Here is a 21,676-nt window from a genome sequence, read left to right as displayed (position 1 = left end):
TACACAGTTGATCCCGACAATATTTGGCACACTCATACGATTCCGAAATAAACAAGATACCAAGTAGTGACTGAGGATGAGCTGATATGGCGCTTACAGCTCAGACGCTGATGTCACAAGTACGCATTAATGACTGGGTTGTAAAACAATTTGTTAAGTGATTTTGTCACAGAAAAGTGTGAGAGGGAACATTGTAAGGATGATATGGATCATAATAAGGAACTAGGAAGGCATAGGCATGGTGACTGATGCCACAAGGGTCATATTTTGAAACATTACTGACGAAGTGTAGTGAGTGAAAGTGGCTTGTGTGGAAATTCCATGAGTTTCCTGTAGCCAGAAGAATTTAACATGGAACTACATCATCCTGCTTCGACGATTTCGCTAGAAGAATAAATGCAACTGAAAAGGTGAAAACAATAAAATAAACAAGAATACCCTGACAAGTACATTTAAATGCACGCTTCATGTCTTCAGGCCCAATGTTTGAAAATGCACTTAGAAGGAGATACAACCTCCTTAGACCCCCTTCACAGATTATAAAGCCTTGCATCCATCCTTGTCAATACAAATCTAATTGATTTATTGCAAAAGAAGTCCCACAGTGGAAAGTGTTTGGACCAGCGAGGTTTATATGAGTTCAACATCAATAAATAAATACATAATAAACTGCATTCTGTGCATAATAATGAAAATTACCAAAGATGAAAATTAAAAAATGCATATTAGTTCCTATTTACAATCCATTCATCCACATGAGTGAAGTTGAAACTGAAAAATGCTCTCATAAACTGGCGCCTGCTGTAAAATGCACTGCAGCTGGCTATAGTTAGTAAACAAAAATTGAAAACTCTCAACATGCTGGGCCTTTTCAATGATATCTCATGTAGAGATGACAGATCACTGAGAGTAGCTTGTGCACACACGATGACCCCTGACATCATGGGTCATTGTTTCGCCTTGCATCGGGCACCACAATTTCACAAATCACATCATATTGTATTGTGACGTGTTTGAAAAGTTTGTGGTACTGTATTCTAAAGGTAGGTAGAAATGTAAAGAGGCACAACATTTGAGGGAGATCAAAAACAAAGATACCGGCAGTAGTCCCTTGAAGTCCCTTAAAGGGGCACTGATCTAACGCAATTCCCCGGGACTGGTTGTTGCCTGTGAGTACCTGTATTATTATGATAACGAATTCCAAACATTTTGATACCAAGAGACTGAAAATGTTACGTTGAAAAGTACATTTCTATGTTGTTTGGCTTCTAATCCTACATAATAATCTGTAATGTTTGTAGGCCCTTTTGATCGTCTTAATCAATCTGGACAGATATTTTAGTCAAAATGACTGAAATATTTACACATTTTATAAATTGCCTGAGAGAATAACATTTTACAAATTGACGGTAATATATACACGCTTGCAAAGGAAAAGACCTGTGAAAACAACGTCTATCGCGCATTGAAGAATTTCCCAACCAAGACGTAGAGAAACAAGAATGAATCGGTTCAAATGAAGGAAAACAAAATGCAAATACCATAATTACAACCTACCAAATTTATGTTTATAAATTTTAAGCAGCTTCCTTGTTCGAGGAATGTATCCGTGAATATCCACACAAAGGAACAATATCCCACTCGTCTGCAGCTGTACAAAGAAACTTATTCGATGTCACGAGGTCGTGTCTCTGTAACAATCAAATATTTTAAAAGATATATACCCTTTCGGGATATTATAACCCGTGTTCGTTTCTCAACTGATCACTTGGATTGTTTCAGGTGTTTCACATAGGTGTCAAGTCTCAAAGGTCGCTTTAGAAAGCCCACGTGACAACTATTTTCATAACGTCCACGGTTCCTAAAAAGTCCATTGAGTGATTGATAACAATGATCAATCAATCAACGTATTATCAGTTAACCCTTTGAACAAAGTATGTTGTTTTTACATCGGTACTTCACGCCATGATATGAGTGTATTCCCTTTGTTTTAGTAAACCTAGACATGTAAACAATCACTTTTGACATATCCACTGGGCTGCCACGTGCATTTTACATAACACACATTTCATCTCACTTCAAACCTGGATTTAGATTGAATAATTACCCCAGACACAATAAATGCCAAATGGGAACCTTTGTCAGGTAATCTAAGTGGTGCTACCACTAATTGTACCTGTAATAAATTCATTAACTGAGCATCAAGTGAATGACGACAAATACACAAGTGCAGGGTTATACGAGAAAACGTGGATGACAACAAGGGAGTAGTAATCGTATTATCGACGCAATCGGAAATCTGAAAATGCTTTCACTGCATGGATACTTTTTTTAGTATTAAACTATAACCATCTGGGGTAGATATATCTATTTCCAAATGACAACATCCGATGAGCTCCGTTGTTCTTTTTGTCTGTTTGTTTAGGCTGAAGAAATTAATTAACATGCGCCCTTTGTCGAAATCTTTATAGATCACAGTTAACCAATCAGTGTTTATGCAAAAATGCATAAAACAAATATTGCCTCCAGCCTCCAAGTTTATTTAGCTTTCCTTGCAGACAGTAGCCCAGTCTCTGGTCACGCTCAGTTGCGTTGCGTATCATCCGGGTACTCACGGGGAAAAAAACAATAACAAAGGCAACAACCAGTCTGGGGAATTGCGTTAGATCAAAGGGGCACTGATCTAACGCAATTCCCCAGACTGGTTGTTGCCTTTGTTATTGTTTTTCCCAGTGAGTACCTGGATGTATAGCAGAAATCTAGACTAGTTCGCGACCTCTGCTGCGCCAATCGTAAGCGCATTAGTCACTTTTATGGGTAGTAATAAGGGCGTATGGTCACATTGATCAACAAAATTAAATACAGTTTTCGAGATAATAAGGAAATGTAGGTATCTTTGTGAGAAGCATCGGTAATGGTGACGAAGTTTTTATAAGTCACTTGCTTGGTAATTTTGCGATTTTCGTTTACACTATTTTGACTTGCAACACAAAGTATATATTTCACCTGAGCATATGCTTTTTTTATAGTGTGTATATTTTTTTACTGTCAAATGTGTAACACATTTATTAAACGTCTAAATATTCAGTTATTTTACAAAGTGACTGAAAAACATTTCCATCTGTATTATTATGACAACGAATTCCAAACATTTTGATGTTTAATGTCATCACCAAGAGACTGAAAATGTAACGTTGAAAAGTACATTTCTAAGTTGTTTGGCTTTTAATCCTGCATAATAATCTGTTGTGATGTTTGTAGGCCCTTTTGATCGTCTTGATCAATCTGGACAGATATTTTAGTCAAAATGACTGAAATATTTACACATTTTATAAATTGCCTGAGAGAATCACATTTTACAAATTGACGGTAATATATACACGCTTGCAAAGGAAAAGACCTGTGAAAACAACGTCTATCGCGCATTGAAGAATTTCCCAACCAAGACGTAGAGAAACAAGAATGAATCGGTTCAAATGAAGGAAAACAAAATGCAAATACCATAATTACAACCTACCAAATTTATGTTTATAAATTTTAAGCAGCTTCCTTGTTCGAGGAATGTATCCGTGAATATCCACACAAAGGAACAATATCCCACTCGTCTGCAGCTGTACAAAGAAACTTATTCGATGTCACGAGGTCGTGTCTCTGTAACAATCAAATATTTTAAAAGATATATACCCTTTCGGGATATTATAACCCGTGTTCGTTTCTCAACTGATCACTTGGATTGTTTCAGGTGTTTCACATAGGTGTCAAGTCTCAAAGGTCGCTTTAGAAAGCCCACGTGACAACTATTTTCATAACGTCCACGGTTCCTAAAAAGTCCATTGAGTGATTGATAACAATGATCAATCAATCAACGTATTATCAGTTAACCCTTTGAACAAAGTATGCTGTTTTTACATCGGTACTTCACGCCATGATATGAGTGTATTCCCTTTGTTTTAGTAAACCTAGACATGTAAACAATCACTTTTGACATATCCACTGGGCTGCCACGTGCATTTTACATAACACACATTTCATCTCACTTCAAACCTGGATTTAGATTGAATAATTACCCCAGACACAACAAATGCCAAATGGGAACCTTTGTCAGGTAATCTAAGTGGTGCTACCACTAATTGTACCTGTAATAAATTCATTAACTGAGCATCAAGTGAATGACGACAAATACACAAGTGTAGGGTTATACGAGAAAACGTGGATGACAACAAGGGAGTAGTAATCGTATTATCGACGCAAGCCGAAATCCGAAAATGCTTTCACTGCATGGATACGGTTTTTAGTATTAAACTATAACCATCTGGGGTATTTCCAAATGAAGACATCCGATGAGCTCCCTTGTTCTTTTTGTCTGTTTGTTTAGACTGAAGAAATTAATTAACATGCGCTTACTTACTTACTTTGGAGATTTAACGTGCGCTTTCCGACTGATGCGTATTTCGCACACGGGCCCGGCCAGGCCATTTAATGTGTTTCCGAAAGTGGCGAAAGTGGTCTGTGCAACCCAAGAGGGGGGTTTTAGGGGTTGCTTATATAGAATTTGGGAATTTTGAGATTTGGAATAGATGCCGATGGGATTGGGGAGGAGAACTAAGGGAGCTGGGTATGGTGGATGTTTGTTTGTTTATGTGATTTTGATTTGGTAGGTTATTGTGTTTTTAAATGCGTTTTATTAGTTCCGTTTTTATTAAGAATACGCCTAAGGCCTTGAAGTTTTCTAGTTTATTTTGTGGGTTTAGTATTGCTTCTAGAGTTAGAGCCTTGTTTAGATTGAGGGTGGTTTGTAATGCGGTTCGATGTGTTAGGTAGTGTGTGCAGTGGATGAGTGCGTGTTCTGGGGTTTCTGGTTGTTTGCAGTGTGGGCAGTTACCTGTAGTGTGTTTTTTTTAATTTTTTAGGTGGTTATTTAGGTTGGTGTGTCCTGTTTGGAGTTTAGTGATTACCCTGTCGATTTTTTGGATGGATGGAGAATTTTTGGTTTGGTTAGTGGTTTGCTGAGCACTTTTTTGATTTGGCCATTTGAGTTTAGATATAGGTTATGCCATTCTTTTGTGATTTTTTGCTTGTTTACACTTTTAATTTCTGATTTTGAGATGGGTAAATTTAAGCTTATTTCTGGGATTTTGAGGGATAGTTTAGCTGCTTTATCTGCGTTTTCATTACCGTATATTCCTACGTGGGCGGGTATCCACAAGAAGGTTATTTGTTTGCCTGCCTTAGTTAGGTCGTTGGAGCTTTTAAGTATTTGATTTATTAATTTAGGTCGGTTTTTGGTGTTTTTGTTTTGGAGGGCTTGCAGTCCACTTAGGGAGTCGGTAAGTATTAGGATTTTTTTATGTGCCCTTTGTCGAAATCTTTATAGATCACAGTTAACCAATCAGTGTTCAAAAATGCGTAAAACAAATATTGCCTCCAGCCTCCAAGTTTATTTAGCTGTCCTTGCAGACGGTACCCTGGTCTCTGGTCACGCTCAGTTGCGTTGCGGATCATCCGGGTACTCACGGGGGAAAAACAATAACAAAGGCAACAACCAGTCCGTTAGATCAGTGCCCCTTTAAAGTGACGAGTGGACCCAGTTAGCACCTCATTATATACAGAGCCTCTTCCAGAGTATCTGAGATGTGTAGCGAGTATGAGGACAAATCACTAAATACTGAACATTTCTGGTAATTCCATCAAATACTTTTTGATTTTTGGCTTGTCAAAGTTATCCTAGCATTCCACCACTGACCCTAGCATTCCACCACTGACGTCTTTGGCACTAATCAACATTAATATGGAGTGTAGTTTGGATTAATTCGTGGAAAGAGACAGCTAATCACCAAGTCAGAACTACGTATAGTAGAAGGGTGTCTAACCATTTAAGGATCGCAAAGTGGTGTTTGATTGGCAAATGGTCCCCAACCCTGATAATCATGAAGGGTATATGATCGGAAAGGGTACCTAACGCTTACGATTGTCCTGGCTTGTGCGTGATCGGGAAAAAGGAATCTGAGGGCTAAGGATAAAGTTAGGGGTAACCTACTCTAACCCTAAGGGTCGAAGAGGCACGCGAGATCTTTGAAGCGAGAGCCACTGACTGAGGCAAATAGGTGCACTTTATATTAGTGTAATTGGCTACTAACCATTATCAGAATACCAGCTCCCAGCATGAGCGGCACGGCGAACTTTGGACATGGTTGACCCAATCTTGACGGCACCACAATGTTTTATGCTGAAATAGAGGCAAGTAACGACAATGGCTTTCCGTGTGCCTTCCTCGAATAACACCAATATCACTCTCTTCGGCTGCAACGGACTAACACGGAAGTACGATGGCCCACACATGCGCAGTAATACCATTCGAATCGCTTATTAGGGATTTCCCAAAAGTCGAACTGGACCATACCGGATGAACGTTATTACTAATTACTTCATTACCTGGATGCGACATGTACACGTGACATTAATGAACAATGACAAACGTCCTACATAATTAAGTTATTGCGAGGGAATCGCTTGAAAATTAGGAAGGCGAGTGGTCGGCTGTGCTAAGGGTACGTGTAGAAGAGGAATCGTTAAGCGAAATAGGATTTGAAACGTATATACTTCCAACTATCAAATTTCCATCTGTCCAACATAGCGTTTACATCTCTAGGATAGTACTTTATCTCAGTAAAGACCAGTTTATAATGTTACTGTTAATCATATTGAAAGCAGACACCTTGATCAATGTGAAGCACGTTGCCCCCGAGATTCTCAGCATTGGATGGTTTCCTGTACAATACCCCAAACTGACATTTCCCCACATAAGATTTCCCCCAAATTGAATATGAAAATAATAGAAAATAGAAAACATAATATTATAATACGGTTCTATTTGCAAACTATAATGTATTTTAAAATTCATCATCATTTTTCAAGTTCACTAAAATGTCACTAGCTAGAGGCTGTCACAGATAAACATGCCAAGATTGACAAGAAATCAGCGACACCAAGCCCTTGGACAATTGCAAGCTGGACAAACCGCCCGGCAAGTAGTCAACGCATTTCAAGTCCACGTAAGGACCATATACAGACTCAAGCAACACTACAGATGACCGACCACGCAGTGGAAGACCAAAGTAGTTGTATGTCAAGTCATGGGACACCAAACGTCTGTATTTTTCGTTCACTTCTCCATCAGGACAAAACACGCACAAGTATTCGCAGGGGACTTTGGCGTGCTTCAGATGTTCTTTCCAGGGTTGGTCTGTGGCTTCCCATTGGCGGAGTGTCACACTGCAGCAATAACAGATAACACGGTCACCTCGTCCTGGATAGAAATAGCCAGCCATGGCCATGTCATAAGGGGTCTGGGTCATCTGTTTAGGCCACGTTTGAAAAGATCTCAGACGTTCTTGAAATGAATCATAGTTGGGATGAGAAGGATGACACAAGGTGTAAGAAGGAAAAGGTCTCTCCAGAATGTCACTGAGTCGCCATGTGTCGTCCATCAAGAGTGTGTCGTCCATAAAGAGTGGACGTTTTCTCGCTTCTTGTTCTCCCGCCTTATCAGACACCCACTCGGAATCGGTGACGACATCTCGTCTTTGCTCCATGATGACTGTGACTTCACTGAAAGAAGGTCTGAGGGTTCGCCTGCTTTTATGAAACTCTCCACCCTACTCACTTCAACGGAAGGTCATGACCTTAGCTTACACCTCCTCCACCTCCTCCACCTCATTACGTGACGTCATCCTGTGTTTGGGTTGACGGACACACGACATGATGCATGACATGATACATGACATGACATGGCACACGGTGGGTGTGGGGTATCGGTGCGTACTGGAATGACTGACACCAGGCAGCTGATCTTTCAAGCATAGCCTTTCTCTTTTATCTATTTTTATTTTAATTTTACACTTTGGTGTGCACTGACATGACAGACGCACAGACAGACAGACAGACAGACGGACAAACGACGTAAACGACATCTCAACTCAACCTCTACTCTCGGTTCGGCATTCTATTTGAGTTGAGATCAATCAAGACACAAAGAGTCAGTTCAATCAATCACTGTTTAATAATGAAAAAACCAATCACAACCAGATACAATGGAAATACGAAAAGTCAATGGAGGAGGGAGTGCTTTGCATGTCCCTACAACAACAACAACAATAACGCGACAACGTTTTCCTCTTCCATCTTCAAGCTCTTCCGTCTTCAATCCCATAAGAGGTGGTCCTCCCTCAAACATGTGAGAGGTCCATCCGTTCAACACGTACAGTCTATGGCCTCCCTGAAACAGACATGACACATCACTTGATCACGGTTGCAGCTTACGTGTTGTAAAGTTCTTCGAGTGAAGAGGAGGATCACCATAAGATGTGATCCTCAGATGCGATAGGCATGTCATCATGTGTCACTATGCTGTCATAGGTCAACATACAAGTACAGTCTATGAGCTCCAGACCACAGGCATGACACATCACTTGCCCACTGTTGCAACTGATGTATCTTAACATGTTGTTGTGTCGGCAAACACGACATTCGCGTTGTAGGGGAGTGAGTTGAGCTTCTCCATAAGGATCCAGGTCAACGTTGTCATCATCATCATCATCATCGTCGCAAACCATGGGCATACCTGAGGAGTAGACGTGAACATCTTCCGGTGATGCTGGTGACCAAGAAGCCTCAAGCAGGGGGAGCGTGTCCAGATCCATGGAAGGGAGAGTGGCCAGCTTGAGCGCTTCATGATCATCAAGGTCACCCGTCGCCATCGTCACAGGGGAATTCGGTGAATAGGTGGGCTCCCGAGGGGTTTGTTCCCACCACTGTTCTAGCACGGACTGGGCTGAACTGACATCAGGGGTCCTGTCAATCATAGGACAGAGTCCATTCATCATATGCATAGGTATAGTCATCATCAACATCGACATCATCATCATCATCATCATCAACATCGACATCACATCAAGAATGACTGAGACAAAGAAGAGCAGGGTACTTACAGTTGATCTTGAGGAGAGATCTTCAGAGATAATTTCTTCCGTGATCGTTTTTTTGCAGACGTTGCAGGTGTTGCAGGTTTCAAAAAGGATGTCCCCATCGTTTCGGTGTCTGTTGTCGCTGCTGCAGTTGTTGCTGTGGCTGCTGTGGTGGTGGTGGTGGTGACTGGCGCTGTGGTGGTGGTGGTGGGGGGTGTTGCTGCTGCTGCTGCTGTGGGGACAACAACTGCTGTGGGTTTGCTCGTCTTTTTCTTCTGGATCTTATTTATCGTCTTCTTCGATGTTCCTTTCTGGGGTTCAGTCAGCTTCCTCATCTTTGAACGTATCTGTTCGCACATCATGTCGTCGCCCTTCGCACGTAACTTGGCGTACGCGTCGTCGGTCTTCATCTTTAAACACAGCAAGTCATACACTTCACCCCACAGTTCAGCAGTCATTTCACCGCTCCCATCTCCACTGCTTCCTTGGCCACTCATGTCGCTTCGTGTCTTGTCGTTCAACCGTTTCGTCATGTTGTTCGACATGATTTTGTCCGGATGTTCTGTTCGTTGTTGTTGTTTCTTTCCAAGTCTTCACGGAGGTGCGTCAACACTTGATGGTACTCTCTCCAAACACGTGTTTCTTCCAGATAAAACGCCAACAACCAACACAACGTGAGGAACATCAATCAGAGGGACGATGTTGTTGCTCGGTCCGTTCAGTGAAAAGTGATGACCGGAGAGCGTCGGTCGTATTAAAAGCCACGGAGGTCCTGCTTTCTGATTGGTCCGTTCCGGTGTCTGGTCTGAGTCTCAATTTTTTCCAAACTGGACCGACCCTTGTGTTTGTTTTCCATAGGGTTAGGCTTGTAGCGTGAGAGAGAAAACACAACCTCGGTTCGACCAATCAGAGCCCACCATGGCCCGAGCGCGGCCGCTGATTGGTCGACAACCCAGGCTTCGGATTGGTCAGATTTCAATCCGTTTTTTTCTGTAGGGGTCCATGTCGATTCAGTTTCAATCCGCGTCGCATTGGTGCGTCCTCCATAGAAGGCGTCGCGAGGGTTGAGCGGCCCTGGGACGTGGATACAGTGGGGTCCCTGCAAGAAAGCACGCAGAGCGGAGTCCTCCCATTGCATTTTCGTAAACTCGTGCTCCCACAGGGTGACGATCCGTTTCACCTCAGGGTGTTGACTCAAGAGACTCAAGCGGTAGCGGGTGTCGGTGTAACGGGCTCCCAACGACGTGCCCAGGACGGGATGCGGTTCTCCACGTCGGGTCTTGTGACAGGTCTGGCACCCATGCCAGAAACAGCCCATGAATTCGTAGATGGTGCCTGTCGCTGGATCGTAGCCATCCACGCTGTACCGATGGTGGCCCTCTCCACACGTGAACTCTTGTTCACCTCCATTCCTGGCGTGCTGGAGGTGCAGATGGGGGTCCGTTTCCATCAGATAGTGGAGCCAGTGCATACAGGCCTGGGAATAGTTTCTCTTGGGTTGGTAGCCTTGAGGTGGAAGAATGGCAATGGTATTGGGTTTCAGGTCGTGTTTTCGGAAGGATTTCATGGTGAACGCAGCAGCTGTCAACACTTCTACAAAGGGATCCATGCCAACCAAGTGGATGGCGTTCTGTCGGAAGTCGGCGCATCCCCGTCTCAAAATGTCCACATCGCTCTGGCAGTAAGCTAAAAGTTCTCCTTGTAAGTCGAACAAAGCTCCTTCTTGCACTTTTTGAGTATGCCACTGGAGGAAGACTGTGCGTTCTGCGGGAGACATGCCATCGGGATCGTACGTGACGGCTGGTGGATAGGGACCTCTGTAGGTCTGGTTGACTCCCGTATTGAAAAAGTGCGGAAAGTACCCTTTCTTCATTTCTTTCAGCCCAAAGCTCTTGGAAAAGGCTTTCAGGGGGTAAGGGATGAAATTTAAGCTGTCTTCGAAACACAACTGTCCCAGGGTCATCTGCAAAATGGCCATGTCGGATCTTGGTGGGGAGTGTGACCAGGAGGGGGGGACAGGCCCTTCAGGATCAAGTGTAAATCATACGATCGTGCATTGTGGGCAATCACATAAATGCCATCCTCCTTCAGGACTGTATGGCAAGTGGTGTTCTTGTTCTTTGGCTTCTTTGTTTTCTCCACTTCCATGACCTCTTCCCCCTCCCCCTCCTCCGCCTCCTGCTGGGGTGATGCATGTCGTTGACGTTTGGAAGCGTACTTTCTTGAGGGGGTGTCATCCTGTTTTCTTTTTTTTCCCCAGGCGGTCTGTTGTCCCCTTGCGTGTGCTGCCCTCCTCTTCCTCTTGGTGGGGCTTCTTCTTGGGTTTTTCAGCCAACGTGGTCAACCACACACACACATCATGTCGCATGGTGGGGCCTCGAAACACGATCTCACGGCTGGGACCATATCCTTCTTCTCTCCATGGACAGTGTTCGCACAAGTCCTTGCTGACTTCACTGATGCACCGTCCACATCCCAGTTGCACCACGCACAAATTTGGAATGTGTTCCCCCGTGTCTTGCATGCATTCAAAATCGTAGAAGGCATATTGGACATTGTCTCGTACGTGATGTTGTTCCTCTTCCTCCTCCGCTTCCTCTCCCTCCCCCTCCTCCCCCTCCTCCTCCTCGTTTTCTTCACGGAGAGGCGTCATGTAACAGCGATGGTCTGGGGTCATGGGTTCTCAGCACACCAAGCAGGGATGTTCTTCGTCGAAGCACTCGTGGTGAACCATGGGGGTCTCCAAGACGCGGACCAGATGAAAACAGGTCGGGCACCTGTGAATCGATTGACAGGCGCTTGGTTTTCCCTCTGACGGTGACTGGAGATGTTGAGTGTAACACGATTGATTGGAGAACCAACGTTGACATGTCAAGCAAGGGATCCCGTGCTCTTCCTGGGGCTTGCAATAGCTAGAGTGGAGGCAGCGGTGACAGCGGTATTCCTTAGTGCAGGGATGGGTTTCGGGATGATCGTTACGTTTGTCGCAGCGTTCGCAGTAATGGTTAGAGCTATAAAAAGCGGGCATGGAAGTGATGACATCGTAGTGCTAAGCATGATGATATACATACAGCACGGTGGCGTGGGGTGGAGCCTCATCACACTTGTACAACAGTCTCTGGTCTACCTCTTGACTGTAGACTTTCAGTTGATAATTCAGGGGGACCAAGACGCGTCCCACGCGTGCGAGGTCGTCCAGGCCTTGACAGGGGCCTTCAGGCAGGCCAAGGCGTCGAAACAAGTCCTGTGCCCGTATGCCTTGAACGTTGACGCGATCCGTTCTCGTCAGTCTCATTCGCTCGGCGGTCCATTCTTGGGTCAAAGGATGGGGCTTCTGGGCATAATGTTGTGCCACCACCAGGGCCCGTGCCAAACAGGATTGATCTTCGTTCTTGATCCGTACAATGCACCGTTTGCGTGTTAAAAAGGCTTTGAGTCCAATCACGTGTTTCAGGTGATGACCACCACTGCCCGATCCTAGCCTGTCGGGATCTGCGACGTGTACTAAAGTCACAACCATGGTGGCATCGATGTTTAGGTCTTTGTTGGACTGTTGGACTTTTTCCACGGCATGCAAAATATCGAGCCCATGGAGATCTTCAAAGCGGCGAAAGGGAATCCGTATGGGGGTGTTCAAAGCGGGATGATCGATACCTAGACCAATACGATCTCCATTCTGGCCTGACATCTGTTCATAAAAGTCATCGATTACCCTGTCAAATAAAACTGGCAGTTCTATCATGGAACTGTTCTGGGTGAACAATACCTTCCAAATGACATGCTGGTTTTCTTGGGGAATTAGTCAGCAAAGAGCCAGAGTCACAGGAGACTAATCACAATTTTATTTACAAGAACAATTAACAATTTACAATATCTTAGAATATAACTGAGGGTGCCACAGAGAGTCGGTACACACTCTGGGCTGTGGGAGAGAGGTCTGCTTGGTAAGAGAGTCAAACCCCTTCTCTCCTTAAAACCTGCCTACAGTATGTATTTAACAAAAATTTAAACAATAGAAAGGAATGTGATTGGATGATACACGCTTGGTTGTGTCCTAAGCTAAATGGATGGCTAGACAGAGGGGAATACTAAATCCTGTTTATCCTGTTGGACTGGCACTAATCTTGTTGACATATTTACTGGATGTTTTGAAAGAGATTAGGGTGTCACTATAGATGAGCTTGTGTGGGGGCTAATCCTTAATGCCCTATAGACGAGCTTGTATGGGGGCTAATCCTTAATGCACTATGGACGAGCTTGTATGGGGGCTAATCCTTAATGAGTCTTAATTGAAGTAATGTTATTCTAATATACCCCGGTAGGTGATGACAGATATACTTAAATAAATATCCTTTGTCTGGGAGATGGGATCTTGATACCTTAGGCTAGCATTTATCTAAAAGCTTCAAATCAATTAAACTATGTAGACGTAACTCTTGTCTTATTGAATAGTATGTCTAGAAGACGCGCTCCCATTACCTTAGGCTAGCAACCATCTAAAACAGCTTTAACTGAAACTACTGATATTTTATATATGCATTTTACCTAATGATATTTATTACTTGGTCAACTATAATTATATGAAATGATGTATAATTATTACACCACGATAACTCATAAAAGCACTTGATGTAGATCTAATTATTATAAGATAACTTAGTATAAATGTTATCCCATGATAACTTCCCCTCCGTCTGAAAAAGTTTGGACCCCAAACGTGTAAAAATAAAAATAATTAAGGCTTAGATGGACAATGTATAAAGTTAAACTGGTAGTAGTGAATAATAATTATTATAGAGTCTCTTTGATATAAGGAAACATAATATAAAAATGCTGTCATCAGGGGTTCTGGATGTGGAGCTGGCTTGTCTTGGCACTCTGTACTGGTGGCTTTATGGGTGATGTAGGAGGCCTTGAGTTCCACATCCTGGATTGGGGTTGTAAGGTAGTAGGCTGTGTCCATGGAGGTGTTACATGGAAACAAAGAAAAGAGAGTTAGCATGTTCAAATAATATGTCATATATAAATATTTCCTTAGTTTGTCTGTAATAACTAGAAAATAAAACAAATATGATAATTATGATGTAAAAGATCAGTACATAATTATTACTAAACGGTGTCATGACCAGGAAGGATGTATTGGCGGCAAATTACAAAAGTTTATCATGAAAAAAATAGTAATATCCTTCTACTTTTGGATACAAACATTAGACACATTATATGTGCATGTGCATATAACAAGTGCCCTGATTAGTAACATTAATACGGTATACAAAAGGTGTATATCATTGTTAGTTTTCGTAACTATTTGGTTTGCCTTTTTTTTGTTTTGGTTCATTTCGGTTGTTAAGTTTACTTTATTTGAATTTGGTTTGTTTCGCTTTGATTTTCCTTCGGTTCAATGCGATAGGGTTTAGTTTATTTTGCTTCGGTACGGTTTTTGGGTTCGATTCCCAGTATGGTTTGGTTCGCTTAGGTACGCTTTGGGTTCGATTCCCAGTATGGTTTGGTTTGCTTCGGTACGGTTTGGTTCGCTTCGGTAGGGTTTGGGTTTGCTTCGGTACGTTTTGGGTTCGATTCCCAGTATGGTTCAGTTCGCTTCGGTACGGGTTGGGTTCGCTTCGGTGGGGTTTGGGTTTGCTTCGGTACGTTTTGGGTTCGGTTCGCTTCGGTACGGGTTGGGTTCGCTTCGGTGGGGTTATTGAGGTATGGTTCTGGAGGATACTGTGGACGATCAGCAGGATCAAAATATGGCTTCAGACGGTTGGCATGGACCAGTGGTTTGTGTATTTTGTCGTCAGAACTTCGGCGTAGTTTGTAGGTATAATTTGGACCTGTATGGATGATATAATAGCTACCATACCACTTTTTGGTTAATTTGTTGGAAAGGCCTTTTTCAACTTTTTGACAGTAGAGCCAAACTCTTTGACCTGGGGCGAATTCTGGTTCTTTAGCCTTTCTATTATATTGTTCTGAATACACCTCCTTAGCCCGAGCAGTGTTTTCAGCTGCGATTGTTCTAGTGATTTCAAGCTCCTCAAGCAAATTGGAAAGATAACTTTTGTTATTGTGGCCTAAATTTTCTTTTGGAATTAATGCTACATCTTGTGGAGCTCTCATTTCGCGGCCGAAAAGCATAACATATGGGGATTTTTGAGTTGATGAATTTGGAGCCATCCGATAGGCCATCATGATGCCAGGAATAAAACGGGGCCAATCATTTTGAGACTTGTTACAATAGGCTCTTAGTGATTGATTGATGTAAGAGTTGAGCCTTTCTACACAGCTGTTTGTTTGAGGATGGTATGGGCTGGTATGGGTAAATTTAATTGCCAAAAGTTCACAAATTGCATTGATAAGTTTGGACATGAAATTCTGACCTCTGTCTGAAATTAAGGTCCTTGGAGCGCCATACCGACAAAATATTTCTCTGACGAAAACATCTGCTACTTCTTTGGCTTCTTGGGTCCGAAGTGGAAAGGCTTCACACCATCTAGATGAAGCATCTGTGATCACCAAAATGTACTTGTACCTATCTGGTGTTGTTGGCAGGGGACCGAGAATGTCAATGTGCCATCGGGTGAAGACCTCTTCTACAGGTAGTGGACGAAGTGGTGCCTTCTTGCCATGGTAGTGCCTTTTGGTCTGTTGACATACCTCACATGTCTGGACATAAGTAGCAATATCGCTGTACATTTTGGGCCAGTAGTACTTAGGTCTCATGGTGTTGTGCATCCTTTCTTTCCCATGGTGGCAACCGCCAAACTCTGAGTCATGATAGGATTGCAGGACTTGATTTCTGAGGGTTCTTGGGACTGCCAGCTGTTTAATGAACTTGTCTGCGTGGCCTTTCTGTCTTTGTGGAACGAATCTGTATAGGATGCCTTCATCAATTTCAAAAGTATTGGCTTCGATAAGAATCTTTTGACGATCCTTTTCATTTTGTGGAAGGACATCATCCTCTTTGTAGTCAAAGATTTGGATGAAATCTGGACAAATCCTTTGTAGGTGACGTAAATTTGGATGTTCTTTTATACTTACTTCAACCAATGTGTCTTGTGTAACATCAGCATTTGTAGCATGTAATGCTGCGACAACATTAACTGGTACTGACTGATAATCCTCTTCATATTCAAAGGTGACTGACCAATGTGTTGTCTGTGTGTCTGATTCTAAGTGATTGACAATGGGTGTGCAAATATCCTCAGTCTGAGTTGTCTGTGTGACTTGTGTTGATGAATGGGTGTTTGGCAAGATTGTGGTACTGCTAGTTGTTTTGCTTTGCTGAGTTGAAGTTACTGAGAAGACTGTTTTCTCAGCATCTTCTTCTGTCTGATCATTACAGTTAATATTTTCCTCATATTCCCTACGTGAGAGAGCATCGGCATTCCCATTGGCTTTGCCGCTGTGGTGAACAATGTCAAAAGTGTAGGTAGAAAGTTCCAAAGACCATCGACCTAACCTACCTGTGGCATCCTTGATGGATTTCAGCCACTTCAATGCTATATGATCAGTGTAGACTGTGAATTTGGAATTTGCAAGGTATGGACGAAAGGATCTAATGGCTTCAACTAGAGCTAAGCCTTCCTTTTCTGTAATGCTCCAGTTCTTTTCGCTGCCATGAAGAGCTCTACCACCAAAAGCTATTGGATGTTCATTATTTTTCTCGTCTTTTTGACTCAAAACAAAACCTATGCTCATATCACTGGCATCAGTTGCGAGAAGAAATTCTTTGTCAAAATTTGGATAAACCAGAACAGGTGTATTACTCATAGCATGTTTGAGTGTGTTGAATGCCTGATCACACTCAAGTGACCATTGGAACTTTGATTTCTTTCCTACTTCTGCCTCTGAATGCTTCTTTAGCAAGGCATTTAGTGGAAGCGCTATGTGAGCGTAATTTTTCACATACTTCCTGTAGAAGTTTGTGAGGCCTAAGAAGGAGCGAATCTGCTTTTGTGACTTGGGCACTGGAAAGGTTCTAATTGCTTCAATCTTTTTGTCATCAACTTGAACACCTCCACATGATAAAATATGACCCAGAAAAGATACTTTGTCCATTGCAAAATTGCATTTGGATGGCTTTAGTGTTAATTTTGCCTGTTTCAGATAGTAAAATACTTGCTCTAAATGTTGAAGATGCTCTTCAAAGTTTTTGCTGTAAATTATCAAATCATCAATGTAGATCAGCGCAACCTTAAAAAGCAATTTTCGTAGCACTTTGCTCATGAGCTGTTGAAAACAAAGTGGAGAATTTGTCAAACCTTGGGGCAATCGTTTGAATTGATAAAGGCCTTGATGGGTGACGAAAGCAGTTTTATGCTTTGAATCTTCATGTAATGGCACTTGGAAGAAGCCATTAGCGAGGTCTAAAGTTGAGAAGATCTTAGCTTGTGCATTGGCGATGTTATCAACAACATCATCAAAAACAGGAAGAGGCCATGACATTGGTAAAGTGACAGAATTCAACTTTCTGTAGTCACAAACAAATCTATATGAGCCATCACGTTTCTTGACTAGGATAATGGGAGCTGAATACATAGAAGTAGACTCCTCGATCAAATCATACTTCAGAAAATCATCTATAAGTTGTTCAGTGACTTTTTGGAGATGAGGGGATTGACGATATGGTCTACTCTTAACGGGTGGGTGGTTGCCAGTGTCAATGATATGTTGGTGCAGGTCAGTTTTACCTAAATCTGCAAGACTTGTTGAAAACATGTTTCTATTTTGTCCCAAAAATCTAAGTAGTCTGTGTCGTTGGTCTGGAGTCAGTTGTGTATTGGTCAAATCAAATCCTAACTCCTGTGCAATTTTGACATAATCCCTGGTGTCATTGTCTCTCTTCTCATTGTCGGTGTTAACGGTACTGATGAATGGTTGGTCAGAGCCGATTTCAAAAACAGAGTCTTTGTCAATGTAACTAAATTTGCCTACAACTGTACCCTTGTCAAGAACCTTTTCTTCTTGGGAGGGATTCATAAGCCTAAATGTAGCAGTCTTGCTTTTTGATTTAGAAAGAGTTCTACCGCCTGCTACTTCAGAATGAGCAGTGAGGGAAGCAATGGGTTCAATGAGGATGAGGGAATCCTCTTTGGTCTCTGATAGTCTGACCTTGAAATGAATTTCACTCTGAGGGGGGATGTAAATCTGATCTATTGTTTTTGCTAATCCACTAATCTCATGCACTGAATTGGCTATGAAATTGATATATTGCCTATCTGAGGTGCTGTTGTTGAGTATCAAGGAATGACAGCTATAATCTAAGACTGCATCATTGTCATCAAGGAAGTTCTCACCTAGTATCACTGCCTTCGGCAGTGTAGGCAGTACATAGAATCTTTGAGAAAATTCCTGATCCTCAATGACAAAATCTAACACAACTGAACCTAACACTTTATGCAATTCGCCGCCAACACCTTTTACCTGTGGAAAGGGTGAGTTTCCAAGAGTAAGGTTTTCAAAAGCTGTGCTCAGAAAAGCAGACGAAATACAACAAATGGATGCCCCTGTGTCTACTAAACAATTTGTTGTTGTTGTGCCAAATTTTGCCTGAATTACACTTTTGGCAAGGGGCGTAACTAAAGACACTGTTGGAATTTCACTTTCAAAGTTACTTTCCATACCAGACTCCATATTTGCCATGACACCTATTAGTATGTACCGTACTAAATTGAAGGATGACAAGAAATCAACAATGTATTACTTACAATATTTGAAGACTTTTTCTTCCTTTGTTGGTGTCTTTGGAGGAGTTGGTTGTCTTTAATCCAGTGTTGAGGTCAGAGGTTGATGCAGCTTGCTTGTTATTCCATCAGGTGATCACAGTTGGACATGTCCTCCAATGGGTTCTTGTAGCTGGTCGTAGTTAGTTCCTGGACTCTGTGGTTCCGAAAACGATGATTCTCCGCAAAATTATCATGGAACTGTTCTGGGTGAACAATACCTTCCAAATGACATGCTGGTTTTCTTGGGGAATTAGTCAGCAAAGAGCCAGAGTCACAGGAGACTAATCACAATTTTATTTACAAGAACAATTAACAATTTACAATATCTTAGAATATAACTGAGGGTGCCACAGAGAGTCGGTACACACTCTGGGCTGTGGGAGAGAGGTCTGCTTGGTAAGAGAGTCAAACCCCTTCTCTCCTTAAAACCTGCCTACAGTATGTATTTAACAAAAATTTAAACAATAGAAAGGAATGTGATTGGATGATACACGCTTGGTTGTGTCCTAAGCTAAATGGATGGCTAGACAGAGGGGAATACTAAATCCTGTTTATCCTGTTGGACTGGCACTAATCTTGTTGACATATTTACTGGATGTTTTGAAAGAGATTAGGGTGTCACTATAGATGAGCTTGTGTGGGGGCTAATCCTTAATGCCCTATAGACGAGCTTGTATGGGGGCTAATCCTTAATGCACTATGGACGAGCTTGTATGGGGGCTAATCCTTAATGAGTCTTAATTGAAGTAATGTTATTCTAATATACCCCGGTAGGTGATGACAGATATACTTAAATAAATATCCTTTGTCTGGGAGATGGGATCTTGATACCTTAGGCTAGCATTTATCTAAAAGCTTCAAATCAATTAAACTATGTAGACGTAACTCTTGTCTTATTGAATAGTATGTCTAGAAGACGCGCTCCCATTACCTTAGGCTAGCAACCATCTAAAACAGCTTTAACTGACAACTGATATTTTATATATGCATTTTACCTAATGATATTTATTACTTGGTCAACTATAATTATATGAAATGATGTATAATTATTACACCACGATAACTCATAAAAGCACTTGATGTAGATCTAATTATTATAAGATAACTTAGTATAAATGTTATCCCATGATAGTTCCATGGGAACGCGTTCCGGTGGTACGGTGTCCAAGTAGTCTGGGTTGAAAGGCAAACGACAGGTATGGTTAGCGGTTCTTAATCGTCTGGAGCGGGTGATGTCTTTCCTCTCCAAACGATAGGGCGTACTTTGGTTGCTCGTCATGATAGCGATGCGTGTCCGATGAACGTCTGTACTCTAAGAGAGGCTGAACGTCTGATGGGTGGACAACCCTTCCCCAAAACAGGATCGAAATCGGACCAATCCGAAGCCTGGTTGTCGACCAATCAGAAGACAGCACCGACCAATCAGAAGACAGCACCCGAGCCGAGTTGTGCTTTCTCTCCCATGGTAAAATCCATTTCCTATGGAAAAGAAACACAGGGGTCGGGTCGTTTTAGAAAACCGAGGTGCGGGCCAGGCCCCGGAACGAACCAATCCGTGCGTTGCGTTTTGGACCAACCAGGAAGCAGCCATTTTCGATCTGGTTCTTCTCCTATAAAACAAGAGTGAATTCGAGTGGGTCAGTGTCACTTGTAAAATTGATGTGATAAAATCAAGAATGGCTGAAACAAAGAAGAGTGGTACGGCGACGCGTGGCGAAGATGTGGTGATGGATAGTACAGATACTCGTGGATGTTGGAGTAAGAGTCATGCCGAGGATGCGGTGTCACTGCTCAGTCAAACGCCATCGCACTATTATCTACGCTTTGAAAGAAGGCTCGCTTCGTTTGAGGCGTGGCCAACGCAAATGTATCAGACTGCTGAAGAGATGGCCCATGCGGGCTTTGTCTACACTCAGGGTGCCGATGGTGTGTGCTGTTTCCAATGTGGGGTGCGGCTGAGACAATGGGCACCCCACGACGATCCTTGGGTGGCACATCACAAGTGGTCCCCAGACTGCGATTACCTCAAGCTAACCGGCCTGGTGAAACACCAGAAGCAGCTACAACTACACTATCTCTGCGAAGAGAAACAGAGGTACACGAATGACGTAGCGCGGCCGGCTGCCTAGGAGGACGTTTCCCGTGTCCTGCGTTCCTGTTCAAGTTCCCGTTCAAGTTCCCGTTCAAGTTCCTGTTAAAATTATTTTCTTTTCTTTGCTGGACACACAAGTGGTGCCACGGTGGGCACCCCGATGACATACCCAGATGACTACAAGTATCGCTTCGACGACCCTTGTCTTGTCATGAAGCTTGGACATGATCATCCTTCTTGGACAGCAGCAGAAAAGTTTTTTCTTCCCCAAAACGGCCCTTTTCAGGGCCACCCATCTCACCCAAAAGACAACTTTCCTCCTTTGCTTTGCCAACCCCTACCCTCCAAAACAAAGAACCCACACCCTCCCCCTAGACCTCTTGGAGGCACACGTCTAAAAATACAATAAATAGATATATAAATAGATCAATAGAGACACGTAGTACACCACGTCAAACATCACGTGTGCATGAAAACACGTGTCACAGTACGTCTGTCGACTTACACGGGTGTCAACACCTCGGTATCCTTAAATAATAATAATAATAATAATTTGAAAACACACACACACACGACACTACGTTTGCATGACGTTCACATCGCGACACGAAGTCCATGACGTGTGCAAACGTCATGCAGGTGTATCGATCTTTCTCTATTCATCTCAATACGACATCCATGGTTGTAGTCACACACACACACAGGACACCACGTTTTGCTTGACAACACGCTATTCTATACATCAACGTCAACGTCTGTTTGAAGACATACACACACACACACACACATGACATTCCGATTGGCATGGGGGTGACACAACGTACATCACGTAGGCATTCCCACGTTCATGTCTACCTATGAAGGTCCACTTTCCTTTAGCATTCAGACGACCG

General features: G+C 42.7%; 2 protein-coding genes across 3 annotated transcripts in view; both read right to left on the bottom strand.

The window, feature by feature from the left end:
- The window catches only part of LOC124149741 (protein MEMO1-like), a 120,532-nt gene extending 114,174 nt beyond the window's left edge, over positions 1–6,358 (bottom strand). Inside the window, exon 1 of one of the 2 annotated variants that reach the window (XM_046521496.2) lies at positions 6,138–6,358. In XM_046521496.2, coding sequence (XP_046377452.1) covers positions 6,138–6,354 — 217 coding nt within the window. In that variant the 5' untranslated portion in view covers positions 6,355–6,358. The remainder of the gene's footprint in view (positions 1–6,137) is intronic. The other variant, XM_046521495.2, reaches the window with a different exon arrangement.
- A 1,682-nt stretch (positions 6,359–8,040) lies between these two features.
- Positions 8,041–11,499, bottom strand: LOC124149724. The gene is made up of 2 exons (XM_046521473.2): positions 8,621–11,499; positions 8,041–8,275 (listed from the first exon to the last, which is right to left on the bottom strand). Exon 1 carries the CDS (start codon positions 10,939–10,941, stop codon positions 9,718–9,720), a length of 1,224 nt encoding a protein of 407 aa, XP_046377429.2. The 5' UTR covers positions 10,942–11,499; the 3' UTR covers positions 8,041–8,275; positions 8,621–9,717.
- Positions 11,500–21,676: the final 10,177 nt, after the last annotated feature.

This window comes from Haliotis rufescens, unplaced genomic scaffold (assembly GCF_023055435.1).
Source record: "Haliotis rufescens isolate VD_foot unplaced genomic scaffold, xgHalRufe1.0.p SCAF_3, whole genome shotgun sequence".
Taxonomy (NCBI): Eukaryota; Metazoa; Mollusca; class Gastropoda; order Lepetellida; family Haliotidae; genus Haliotis; species Haliotis rufescens.
Note: the sequence above shows the minus strand (reverse complement) of the source record. Positions and strands in the feature narration are given on the sequence as shown.

Bases quoted from the DNA above. Each gene is read 5' to 3' on its own strand.
- LOC124149724 (XM_046521473.2), bottom strand. From the start codon at position 10,941: ATGGCCATTTTGCAGATGACCCTGGGACAGTTGTGTTTCGAAGACAGC.